This window comes from Phoxinus phoxinus (genome assembly GCF_949152265.1).
Source record: "Phoxinus phoxinus genome assembly, chromosome: 6".
NCBI lineage: Eukaryota > Metazoa > Chordata > Actinopteri > Cypriniformes > Leuciscidae > Phoxinus > Phoxinus phoxinus.
In genome coordinates, this window is record NC_136881.1 from 38,882,491 (window position 1) to 38,896,360 (window position 13,870).

The 13,870-nt window shown below is 39.3% G+C and overlaps 1 protein-coding gene across 1 annotated transcript; it reads left to right on the forward strand.

Moving 5' to 3' along the window:
* The first annotated feature begins 5,469 nt into the window (after positions 1–5,469).
* On the forward strand, positions 5,470–13,509 carry LOC307000608 (somatostatin receptor type 5). The gene is made up of 3 exons (XM_079616318.1): positions 5,470–5,654; positions 7,630–8,758; positions 13,288–13,509. The coding sequence occupies exons 2-3, from the start codon at positions 7,637–7,639 to the stop codon at positions 13,369–13,371; spliced, it is 1,206 nt and encodes a 401-aa protein (XP_079472444.1). The 5' UTR covers positions 5,470–5,654; positions 7,630–7,636; the 3' UTR covers positions 13,372–13,509.
* Positions 13,510–13,870: the final 361 nt, after the last annotated feature.

Sequence of the window (13,870 nt, forward strand, 5' to 3'; positions counted from 1 at the left end):
ACCTCCTGGGATGCTCCTACCATCTGCCCCTTTCGTGGGTTCTCTGCCTGTTATTACCAGCCCTTCGCCTACTCCTCATCTCCTTTTTGTCTCTGCTTTGGTTACGGCACGAGGTCGTGCCGTTATGTCACAGACACTCATTCTTAGTTTCATTATCATGGACTTTTACAGTAGTCAACATTTGAAGTAGATCAAAAAAGTGAATCAAATTTGTCCTAAGACAAGAATGGGTATTGTTCAAAATTCATGTATAACTTTGATGAAAGGTTTTGATCCACTTCAAATGTTGACTACTGCAGTTTGTTCACCAGCTTTCTGTCTTCCTTTGTCCAGTTGTCCTGCCACTCTTTAGTTGTCATGGTAACAGATATGATTAGTTTTCAGTTCAGTTGTGTGTCATTAATTACCCTCGTTTGCCTTGTTATTTCAGTTACTGTTTCCATCACCCATTGTCTGGTCATGTTTCCACATAGCGGTTGGTCTTTGCTCATCTTGTTTGTATTGCCTTCTGAGTGGATCATTAAGACGTTATACCTGATCTTCATCTTCATTGTGTTTCCTCCAACCATGCGTGACACCTAATTGCAGCAAAACATATTCTTTGAACAGTTAAAAACAAGATAGCACTGCAAACGATTACCGAGAATTTAAGTTGCATCTACAAATGAACAATTCAGGAGAATTCATCCTTCAGTCGGATAAAAGCTACATTAAATATATTTCAGCACAAAAATCATTGGAATTTTTCTGACTCCAAAATATTTCATTTGTAAATCAGACCCAGAGCAGCTCAAGCTGTCCGTATCAATTTAAATTTTCATTCATGTTCTTGTCTGAACTTGTATCAATACGTCTTCTAATTGCATATATTTGCACTAGAGAAGATTACAGCAGCGGCTCTCTCAGGATAAAAACCTCAAACCGGCAATATAAAAGCAGTCCTAATGTAGTTTCACTGCTTAGATTGAGCTGAAACCATACAATATTGGTAGGAACACGGTGCTAATGCAACTGTAGTGCAGGATAGTACAATACATTACAATTATACAATATTTAATATCTGTTGTGTAAGATCTGTTGGACTTTTATTGCTAGTAGAAAGAGAAACTGGCATTAAAAATGCAGACTGCGAATCATAAGCTGTATTGAATCTCTCATGCTGCCTATTAACCCTCTACAACAGCATCCATGTAAATCAATCATCAGTGACAGAAACCAAACAAAATGACCATGAAACCCAGCAATGACACACTGGCATCTTATGAAATATAGCTATGACTCCCAAACTCTGAATGTCAGCTTGAATATTTTACTCAGAAACGACCGTGCATGTGTCAGCGAGCATTTTTAATACTACTTTAATGTTGCAAAAAATGTTATTCTAATGTTATTCTCTCAACAATGTTTATTGAACTCAATTATGACAGTGATATAACCTTACTTCAGGCGGTCCGTATGTTTCTTATGCCAGAAATGTTCCATGCTAACGGGAACATAACTGAATTACACCAGCGGAGGAGAAGCAGAGAGAAACCAACAATAATCTTGTGGAAGATGCCACCTGTCTGAACATACACTCACAAACTCAATATATGTCTGCAGATAGTATAATGTTCTTCACAAAGGTCACCGCTAAACATGATTTACAGCACATGTCATTAACTCTTTACCGGCTGTCTCTTCTCTCAATCTGTGTTTCACAAAGCAGCTTAATCAGTTACACAACATGTATGCAGTGACATTCTCATATGGAATATAAAATCCTTAAAAAGAACCTGGTAAAAAATAAATAAGAATAGTCAGTATGAGTTTTGGCCAGTAGGGGAGGCTATCAGCAGTTGAAAAAGGGGTTGAAGGGCACTTGTGAGTATATATATATATATATGAAAACAATAAATAAATAAAAATGGGTAAATTAAACTCTTATATTAGTCAGCTGCTTATCTATGTACTGAGAGGATGGATTCTTCATAATTTCTATTGTGCATTGTTATGCATTTTGTATTATTCAGTGTGAAATTAGTTTGGAGATGTTTAGGCTAAAGATAGCCTGTGATGTGTGATTATTGAGCGCTACTTGTCAGAGCCGTCTAAGAAACACGGTGATGAATCTGAAGGTTTGCAGGAACACATGTGGATTCTAGTTATCAATATCTGTAATTATCCCACTGTGTGCTTGTTCATCGCTGTCTCATGCATGAATGGACTTGACTTCAATTGATCCCCAGTGTGTGTGTGTGTGTGTGTGTGTGTGTGTGTGTTTTCTGGATCTTTGGGATTCTCCCAGCTGCCAAAACCCCTACTGTCTTTGCATGGAGTGTGTGTTGACTGAGCATAAAAAACAGCTAGTTCAATATATCTATCCAACACCTGAAAGCGTTGTAAGAGTTATATCAAAATAAGATATTTGTATATTCATTTTGATATTTCGTGAATATGAGTGTGTCCATTATGCGCTTCACTGCAAAAAAAAAAAAAAAGCTTTCTTAGTATTTGTCTGGTTTCCAGTCAAAATAAAAAAAAAATTCTTACATCAAGTTGACTTTACTGTAGATAAGTAAAATGGCACAATATGTTATGTCTTGTTTTCTGAGAGAGAAAAAAAATCAAGTAAAGTTATTTGAAAATTGAATCTGGCAAATAATCAGAAAAAGATTCTGAACCCAAACAAAAACAAGACTTTTTCTCACCCCATTGGCAGATCATTTTGCTTATTTTAAGCAAAAACTCACTTTTTGTCACAATTTTGACACACACACACACACGCACGCACGCACGCACGCACGCACGCACGCACGCACGCACACACACACACACACACACACACACACACACACACACACACACACACACACACACACACACACACACACACACACACACACACACACACACACACACACACACACACACACACACACACACACACACACACACTAACCTGACCCCTAAACCTACCCATCACACACAAATTAACCCGACCCCTAAACCTACCCATCACACACACACACACCCACACACACACACACACACACACACACACATTAACCTGACCCCTAAACCTACCCATCACACACAAATTAACCCGACCCCTAAACCTACCCATCACACACACACACACACACACACACACACACACACACACACACACACACACACACACACACACACACACACACACACACACACCATGATTATGTATTTACATTCAGTAAGGATAAAGTTGCTTTCCTGTTGTTAATGAAGCACAAATATAAATACATTCCTGAACATAGTGAACGCCATCTTGTCATTGTCATTTGATGCACTAACAACAAAAGAGAAAATATTTGCCTCAGCCAAGGTTGCACACATCAGGTAGCACTTTATTTTACAGTCCAAACACGTATTAATAGCAATAACTGGGTAATAACTAACCCTGACCCTCCCCCTAAACCAAACATTAGCCCATACCTTATATTACCCAGTCCTTTCTTAGGCAAGTAAATGCAAGTGCACATCCTGTAAAATAAAGTACGACCTGCACACTTCACAAATCTCAGCATTGTTTCATGACAACTACATATTCAGAGATTTGACTGACTCGTTTGACTCACCTTAGATGGGAAATATGGATATTCTTTGCAAAACCTGACCTCCAAAAACGTCAACAAACCCCATTGCACAAAATGACTGACGGGCATAAAGCGTTTTTCTGATTACAGTCCACGGCTATCGCAGAGACATTTCATACAAGAAGCTTTTATTTCTGCGATATCTGTCAGGAAGTAGGAATATTTTATGCCGGGTATTTAAAAAATTAATTTCCCCCAGTGATGTCGTGATGAAAGACAGCATCTGTGTCCGTGTGATTAACAGCTGGAACAGTGTGTTCTGTGTACCTTGACTATACAGTACACACACACACACACACACACACACACACACACACACACACACACACACACACCTCAAAGCTTATGTCGTGTCTGTTTGCTGAGTCAGCTCATGAATCAGTGTATAGTATGCATGAATTCGGGCACTGGTAAGGACAGTGATCCCAGTCATCATAATTCATAAAGTTATAAATATTGATATTTTTCTTACAAAAACGCTTCACTTTGCTCCAGAAGGCCTTTATTAACCCCCTGGAGCCGTATGGATTACTTTTATCATGGATGGATGCACTTTATGGAGCTTTAAAAACTCGTAGGCTACACTATTCGCTGCCATTATAGCTGGGAAGAGCCAGGATATTATATTTAACATAACTCTGATTGTGTTTGGCTGAAAGAAAAAGGTCATAATCACCTAGGATGTCTTGAGGGGGATTCAATTATGGGATCATTTTCATTTTTGGGTGAAAGCGTCCGACTCCCTGATTACTGAAATAGGGAGCTGATTGAAACACCCCCCCTGTTTCCCGCTGAGAAGTGAATTATAATGAGGGTTCACGTCAAACCGCCTCAGTACAGATGTCAGGAGGGAGACACCTGTGAGCCGTACGCCTCAACTCGTCTCGCACCTCTTTCTTACGAGTTACTTTAAGATTGTTAAAGTCACATCTACCTCCGGATCATGTCAGGAATCAAACCTTTCTCAGGTCTCCATGTGGGCCGTGCCATTTATTTTTATGGATAAAGCTAGTTCATATTGGAAGTGCCACATTGTTGGCACTTCTGATAGATGCATGGAGGGGTGAATCTCACAAAACCTGTCAAGAAAAGGTCAAAAATAAGAAATAAGAATTCGCTTTCGCTACTTTTAAAAAAAGATTTCATGAATTTTGACACTTTTTGTAAGGAACACTGAGAAGCTACAAACTCAAAAGAAAAAGTTCGAACCCATTATTGTGAAAAAAAGATGCTGCCTTAAATTTTTAAGTACTATCAACTTGGCAATAAAAGTAATTTCAACTTAAATGACAATTAACTGACCTAAAAATTAGTTGAATCTTTTATTAGCCTACATAAAAAAGTTGAAAATTGCCTATTTTGATGAGTTAAAGCAATGTAAAAACATAATGTGTCAAAACGTAATGACCATATAATTGTTTACAGTGTAGTAATTAACATTTGGAAAGACAATGGTATTAATTGAATGGTATTAACAATACCAAAAACTTGACCAAAAACATCAGGTTCTGACCGCAAGAACTGTAATTATGTCACATAAACCAAAAAGCTTGACCAAAACATCCGGTTTTGAACGCTTTCACAGATTATATAAATATCAATGTCTTATTATTTCCTTAATTTATCATATGGGAAAAGGTTGTGTATGTTATCTTGTTGTGGTTTAAATAATTATTTCTGTGTGGGATACCCAATCACTTGTGACTGGAGCGCGCGCACGGCTTGACTGCAGGATTGCGACTAAACTGCGATCGCGCGCATTCTCTCTCTCTCTCTCTCTCTCTCTCTCTCTCTCTCTCTCTCTCTCTCTCTCTCTCTCGGTTTAGTTCTGTCTCAGAGTGAGTCGGGCACCAGATGCCATCACCTGTCGCTAGGCTCAACACTGCTGTGGAGCGAGAGTGCTGTGGCTAATTTAACAGATACTGTCGCTGACAGATTCAACAATGTTTTTCAGTGTTTGTTATTTTTACCCACTCTTCTCGTCTCCTTCGTGGGATGTTTCACGCCTCCCTGCGTTTTACTGATACATAGACTACTCAGGTAAGCCCACAGGAACATTTTTGTTTATGGTGAGATTTTTATTTAAGTTCATTTTTAGTAAAAAAAACAACACCATACAAGTTAAGGAATCGTGTAGTAGGCTAATAATTGTAAGAATATTCTTAACTTACTGCAGGACTGCGTTCGTTTAGCTATACTTTGAGGACAGTGCTTCTAAATTTCTTTAAAATTGACCAATAATTTTCTGTTTTAACCTCACCACTGTCGAATATCATTGCCTGAAAATATATATTTTTTTGTTTCCACGCAGTTTGCAAAGTGTTATTTCTAAACAATAATGTCTCTGAAGAATGCAACCACGCCGCCGTTCTTGAGTTTATATCAAGGTGGAAGCAGATAGTTTGAAAGAAAATGTTCTGTAGTAAGACAGATCCAGCTGAGATCCTGGTCTCATAAGTGATAAGACCATGAAAGATAAGTGCGTTTTTTCCTCGTTTGTTCTGCGGGCAAATGCTGTGAGTTGATGTCCAGCGAAAGTCTACACAAAATACACATAGCCTACATAAATAATGTGTATTATTCAAAATAAAATGCAACTGTAAAATCGAGCAGTTGTTCTAACAAACACTTTTTAGTTAACTTTACTTAATGTCTTAATTGTAAAAATCTAGTAATCTGTGCTATTCACATACTATGCCTTGTTTACTCAGCCTTGTTAACCCAAATTCAGATTAATTGATTGGTTTGAGTGTTATTCTGTCAAAGTGTTTTTTTAAGGCGAGGCAATTCTTAATAGACTTTTCACTCATTTCCTCCACTTCTGCAGTTATCTTTCTCTAGTTGCATAATTCACTAATTTCCCAAAGTTATCTTGAATGTTGAATTGTCAATACCACTTACATAAACTGACTTCATAAATTAATGTTGATTTTCTCCATTATGGTGATCAGCGTTCCCTTTGGCTGGGCTCTTGGAACTTCATTTATATTATTAGATATTTTTAAGGAGATCGTTTGCATGCTTTATTTTAAAGTAATTCTAATATTTGCAGCGTGTGACAAGTTTCCCCAACCATATCCCGAAAAAAAAACACAGTTCAAACTTTCTACTTTCAACAAATAGTTGACTCTCGTCTGAATGCATGTCATTGCGGTTTTATTGTGTTGACAATTATTATATTGTCTGAATGACTTACAAATATGATCTGTGATTTGATACATAGCGGAAGGAATATAGTTAGTTAATATTAGTTTTAGGTTGACTGAAATCAAATCAAGTCTCTTAGACTATGCTCTGTGCCGTGACAGACAGTTCTGACTTATTTGTGCTCAAATTAAGAGAAAAAGGACTGTGAAAATATTGATCTCTAGACTAAAAGAAATACCAGAATCAATAAAAATGCACTTTTCATTGAAATTGCTGCAAAAACAATAGTAAACTGTGTTTTGCCTTTGTAGCTTGAAAAAGCTTTTTCGGTCCACTAGATATCAAGTGATTATAAACCCCTCTTTTTTGACATCCATTTCAGGTCTTGGAGTTTCTGTTAATGAGCTGTTGAGTTTAATCAAATGTGTTTGAATAGAGAGGCTTTTTTATATCGTTTTTTTTACAAATGAATCTCAGTAAAATGTGCTCTGCCTCTATGCAGCTCTTAGGAGAGGAAGAAAACAGGAGACAGGGAGCGACAGAGAAAGAGAGAGAGATAGAGAGATGCATGCATGCGTTGTGTCACTTCAGTCTCCTTGTGTGGGTTTGCAGTTTTGGCTCTGATCTTTATAGCTGAGGTGTGATCATCTGCACTGATTCAGTCTCTCTGATCTCTCACTGTAAAACAAGCACATTAAATTTACACAAGCCATATTCTGTCCCTCTGACAAACACACACAAACATAAAGAGAAACTATGTACCCTGCCACTTCATTATACTCTCTTCCCTTTCCATCCAGCCTCTCTTCCCTTCCCCAACTCTGCACTTGTTGTTTCTGACCCTTTTATATCTCTCTGTCCATTCCAGATCCAGAATGGGGTCATTTAACCGATCCGGGTGGACGGGGTTCATCCCAGGGGAATATAACTCCTCTTCCACTGGACTGGGATTTTCAGGAACTCCAGTTGGGAATTACACCGGGAATGTGTCCGATCAAAGCATGCCTTTCCAAGGGAGCAGCACGATGGTTACCGCGGTCATATCATTCACCGTGTTTATCGTTGGACTTACCGGCAACACTCTGGCCATCTACGTGGTTTTGCGCTACGCAAAGATGAAAACGGTTACGAACATCTACATTTTAAACCTTGCCGTGGCCGACGAGCTGTATATTTTGGGCCTCCCTTTCCTTACGACGCAAAACGTACTCTCCTACTGGCCGTTCGGCTCGTTCCTGTGTCGCGTTGTAATGACGGCAGACTCGCTGAATCAATTCACGAGCATCTTCTGTTTGACAGTGATGAGCATCGATCGCTATTTAGCAGTCGTGCATCCTATCCGCTCCACTAGGTGGCGCCGGCCACGAGTAGCTAAAGCTGTTAGCGCGGCGGTGTGGGCGTTTTCGTTCGTCGTCGTTCTTCCCGTGGTGATATTCTCTGATGTTCAGGACATGTTTAACTCATGCAACATGAGTTGGCCGGAGCCGCGAGACGTTTGGTCGACGGCGTTCATACTCTACACGGCAACGCTCGGATTCTTCGGCCCCCTGCTGGTCATCTGCATGTGTTACCTTCTCATCGTAGTCAAGGTGAAGTCGTCCGGTGCGCGTGCGGGATTTACCAAGCGCAGGCGCTCCGAGCGCAAGGTGACCCGCATGGTGGTGATAATCGTGGTGGTGTTCGTCCTCTGCTGGCTGCCGTTCTACATCATTAACATCGTAAACCTGGTGTTCATACTCCCGGAGAACAGCGTGATGGTAGGGGTGTACTTCTTCGCCGTCATCCTGTCGTACGCCAACAGCTGCGCCAATCCGCTGCTCTACGGGTTCCTGTCCGACAACTTCAAGCAGAGCTTCCGGAAGGTCCTGTGCGTGCGCAAGGCGAACGGCGTGGAGGATGGCGATCCCAGTTTGCCGCGGACAGAGAAGACGACGACGCACGACTCCTTCCTGACACCTCGGACCAATGACATTAATGGACACGTACAGGGCAGCCAGGTACAGTCACTCTGAAAGCACATCACACATTGTTTAATGAATTTGCTGAACGTTTATATTCAGAGCTTGACATTAACTCCCGCCAATGCGGTGTTTCACTCCTACTAGCCACTTTGGCGGGTTGAATTTTATACATTTTTATTAAATTTTTCAATTGTAGTCTTGTAAAAAGGGATCTGAAATAATAAACAAAGTGCAATGTAGTGTCAAAAATATTGATTTTTCGATACATATCGATATTAAAATATCTGAAACGCTTCCAATACTAATTTTCAGTAGAATAGACACGATAACTTTCGCTTTCTTATTCTCTCTCATCTCTCAGTTACACACAAACCCGCCTCCCCTCACTCGCTCGTTTGATTTGATTGGGATGAATATTGTTGCCGTAACAGGGTTTGAATTTCGACATCGGATTGCGTGCATTGTGCATAATTTTACGCACATTTTGCGCTCACACCCAAATATAACAGTCGCTTTGTAGTACTAAATTGAGGTATTTTTTGCTGCGTATTGTCCTTAAACATTCACATACACACAAAATAATGTCAAAATGCCGGTCTTGGCGAGTATTCACGTAAACACAGTCAGTTTTGTTTTAGGAGAATGTAAACAGATGAGAAATAAAATGGATGTGTAACAGTGTAATGGATCCGTGCGTCAGGTCTGAAAGTGACAGTAGCCTAATAAACCTGCTGCCAAATTATGAGATAGTATTAAAAATATCTATGTGGCAGTATTTCCCCAATGGTATCGATGTCAAAATTGTGTCCAGTGAAAATGCTGCGTGGCTAGTAAAACCAGTTAATGTCAAGCCCTGATTATATTGCTAGAACAATATTCAGTCTTAGACATTTTGTTGTTTGATGTGATGGTTGTTTTAAATCATGAAAGTTTGGTAACACTTTTCAATAAGATAATTTTTTTTACGTTAGTTAAAGTCAGCATGAAACCGAAGTTGCAATAGTCTTTTATTGCAACGGAAAAAATATTGGGCGTGACTTTGTGTCCTTGAGAAATTGATTGGATGGTTGTGGTTTGCTATTGGTCGATCTCATGCGAGTGACAGGTTGCCCCGCCCTCGCGCCACTTAACACATCATCAGAGAAGTCGCTGCAAGGAGTCACTTTGATCAAAGATTAAAAGATACCTCTAATATTATTTAATGGACTTAACATGAACTAACACTGAACAGTTGTTTTATAAATGAACATTAACAAAGATTAATAAATACTGTAACAAATGCACTGCTCATTGTTAGTAAATGCGTATTAACGAATGGGACCTTATTGTGAAGTGTTACCAAAAGTTATCTTGAGTTGATTTTTTAAGGCATAGTTCACCCAAAAATTTAAATCCTGTCACCATTTACTCGCCTTTATGTAATGTCAAACCTGTAGGACTGTCTTTCTCCTGTGAAAGTGAAGATTTGAAATGAGAAGTGAGATTTTTAGCAGAAATTTCACGTCATGCTACTGTGACCAAAAAGGACAACAACAAAAAAATGATCCTAAAAAACATTCAGAAGACATACTAATATAGCATTTAAGTCATATGATCTATTTAGGATCGCTCTAGATCTAGATTGGATTGTTTAACAGCATGAGGGCGAGTAAATGATGACAGAGTTGTTACTTTTTTGTGAACTAGTCCTTTAAGCGGTTTTCCAGATGAAGAAGAATAACACCAGTACAGTTAGAGCAATGGCTTTTTTGGCCCTTCGCTGCTGTGTTTGTGAATTCTCTGTAGATTACAAACATGTTGAGAATTTCACATTCAATACAGCTGCCAACATGTTGCTCCTTCCTCACTCCCCAAAGAGATAATCTCAGGGAAATTGATTTAGTGGGCAGTAAATGGAGCGAGAGACACAGAGAGAGAGGGAGAGAGAGAGAGAGAGCGAGAGAGAGAGAGATTGTTAGAGTGTGTGTGTGTGTGTGTGTGTGTGTGTGTCTTCCTGTCTATCAGTCATAACCCCCTTAGTGCCCTTAGGGAGAACACTACTCGTATGTTCCCAATAAACATTCCCAATGTCCGTGTGTATTAGCATCTGTGTGTGAAAGAAAAGGAAAGAAAGGGCTGACCAGAATCTCACATCAATGTTTCTTGTCGTATCACAGTAACGGTAGAAATAACAATAAAACTTCCAATCAAAATAGTTTGTCACTACATATTACTACTACAATATAGTGTTAATTTATAGTTTTTATGCCTTTATAACTATTCTAAATAATATAAAATAAACAGACCAAATTTCTGACCAGTAGTTATTTTTGTTGGAAATTCAACACATAAAATGGTTAAACAACCAGGTTACCACATTGTTATTTGACATTATTACACACACTTTTTTTTGGGATACTTAATTAAAATCATTAAATGTAATTATTTATCAATAAAAAGTCTTTGATGCCAAACAAGAGATAATTCTTCAAACATTTTACGATATGTAACCCTGGATCACAAAACCAGTCACGGGTATATTTGTGCCAATAGCCAACAATACACCGTATGGGTCAAAATGATCGATTTTTCTTTTATGTCAAAAATCATTAGGATATTAAGTAAAGATAATGTTCCATGAAGATATTTAGTAAATTTCCTACTGTAAATATAAAAAAAACATGTATTTTTTGTGACTGAATGCAGCACAATCGTGAACATAAATGCAGATTTTCTCAATGTTTCGATATTTTGGCTCCCTCAGATTCCAGATTTTCACATAGTCATAACTCGGCCAAATATTGTCATATCATAACAAACCAGACATCAATGGAAAGCTTATGTATTCAGCTCTCATATGATGTATACACCTCAATTTCAAAATTGTGACCCATGTGACTGGTTTTGTGGTCCAGGCAGGGTCACATATATGTTTGAAAATAATTTGATTGGATTAACCACACTTGAAGTTGTTTTTAAAATAGTCAACATACACACTCTTTTTCCCAGGTATCACATTGCTCAGCCCTACTAGATGATGAAATCTGTGTTATAGTTCAGCTTGACCCAAAGGACCATGAGGGAATACAAATATGTGTGTGTAGAAATGTGAATGTATAATGAGAGTGAGATCAGACGATCATTCATTGGGGAAATCAAAGCAGCGCGTCTCGAGAGACTGAATCAGATCTGTAGGACTGAAGAATGTCTCGCGTTTGATGGACACGACGGCATCTGATCTGGGATCAATGAGGAAAAGCCGGTCCCTTTAAGCCATTACTGCGTCCGCAGAGCTTAAATCAGCTCTAATGTCTCTCCGTGGCTTTCCCTGCTTTGACGGATACTGGGTCTGATTGGTGGAGACACCAGACACACATTCACTCGCTCGCTCTCTCTCTCTCTTAGCCCTTTCCACCACTGCTGGAGACGGAAACCAATTTGGCTCATTCTGCATGTTTACACAGCAGAAAAATTGGCTCGACAATGGTCCCTTAAACCTCGCTGGTCTCGAACCAGGAATCAATCATCGCCGCTGAAGTTTTCAGAACAACAAATCGCTCCGGCACAAAACAAAAAGTGCATCGCTCCCGTCATTATAAGACAATGCTGTAAACACCGGAAGCTTCATTTTACAGATGCATATTGTCTAAGGATGCGTGAAATACAATTATTTTATTTGAAGATATTTAATATATGTTGATTTATTTGTATAATATTATTTAAATTTGTTATAGATTTAATATTGTGTCAGTGGTAAAGCACGCTCTAATTGCGGTTAGATCCCGTCATTCTGCTGGAAAAGGGCTATCTCTCTCTCTATCTCTCTCTCTCGCTCTCTCACACTGTTTTATGGAGGACCAGCAGGGAATCTCAGACCAAATCTGAATTAAAACCACATTGTGCAGCAGTAAGAACATGTTATTCGACAGAATGAGAAACAGGAAGGAAGAAAAAAGGGCAGAAATGTAAATGGGTGCATATGTTGGGGAAACGAAGGGCTGAATGTTGTGCAATTGAAAGGAAGAGTTCACCTAAAAATGGAGGTCTGCCATTATCTACTCGCCATGATGTTGTTTCGAAACAGACACATGCTGTTGTTTTCTCTGTATAAACAATACAATAATGGCAGAATTTTCATTATTGGGTTTTTTAATTTCTGAATTTCTAACCCAGCTAACAGGGAACGTTCTGTCAAGGTTATGAACAAACATTCTCTCAGTAACATTAATAGGTATAGTTATATGGTCTTTAATAATGTTCTCAAAACATTAGCACAATTTTTTTTTTTTATTCATGGTACTTTTTCTCCTGAAATAGATGTTCGTTTAGCGATAAGAAAAGAAAGAAAATGTTACTACTCATTTCAGAGAACATACAAAAGTAACTTTCCCACAAACATGGAACGTTTTCATAACTTAATGGGAATGGTAGCAAAGCATTCTCAGAACATATTTTTGTTAGCTGGGAAAATGCAAATTAACATCATTAACCACACACACACACACACACACACACACACACACACACACACACACTCACACACAGTGCAGATGTGCCACTGTCTGACCTGTTCTGTGTTTCTGCAGGATCTGCATTTAGAGTCTTGCTTGAGTGCGTCTGAGAGCCCTCAGCCTGCAAGACCCCAGATCATTGGCCAGTCCACTCTCTAAATGCTGTTTCTCTCTCTGTCTGTCCTCTTCATCTTTATTCCGTCTCTATTGTCTTATCGTCTCTCTGTCCATCCCTTCGATATGTCTGTCTGTCCGTCCGCCTGTCTCTTCCTCTGCGTTGTTGTGGAAGGTGTGGCCTCAGCCTCAAGCCACGCCCCCAAACGTCCCCGCGACTCCACATTCCCGCGCAGCAGAGCTCAGTCTCCACCCGGTGCCCGTCGTCTCCACGCCCAGCTCCAGTCGGGACCTGTGACCCCGGGAACAATACCAGGATACTTTGTTTTGGGTGGAGGGTGCCGTGTGTGCTGGAAAACACCACGGCCATGGGAAACCTGGGCCTTGAAAATCATTGACAATCTATTTTGAATTTATCAGCTTAGAAATTATCTCTGTAAAATGACAAATCACACATTTAGTCTGAGACCTATAGTGAAAATCTATTTCACATTTTTAGAGTTGAATACAAATCCTTTAAACACAAGACATAATATTAGCATAT

Excerpts from the sequence above, each read along its gene's own strand:
- LOC307000608 (XM_079616318.1), top strand. The coding sequence starts at position 7,637 with ATGGGGTCATTTAACCGATCCGGGTGGACGGGGTTCATCCCAGGGGAA. Across the intron at positions 8,759-13,287 it reads GACACGTACAGGGCAGCCAG|GATCTGCATTTAGAGTCTTG; the intron begins GTACAGTCACTC and ends GTGTTTCTGCAG.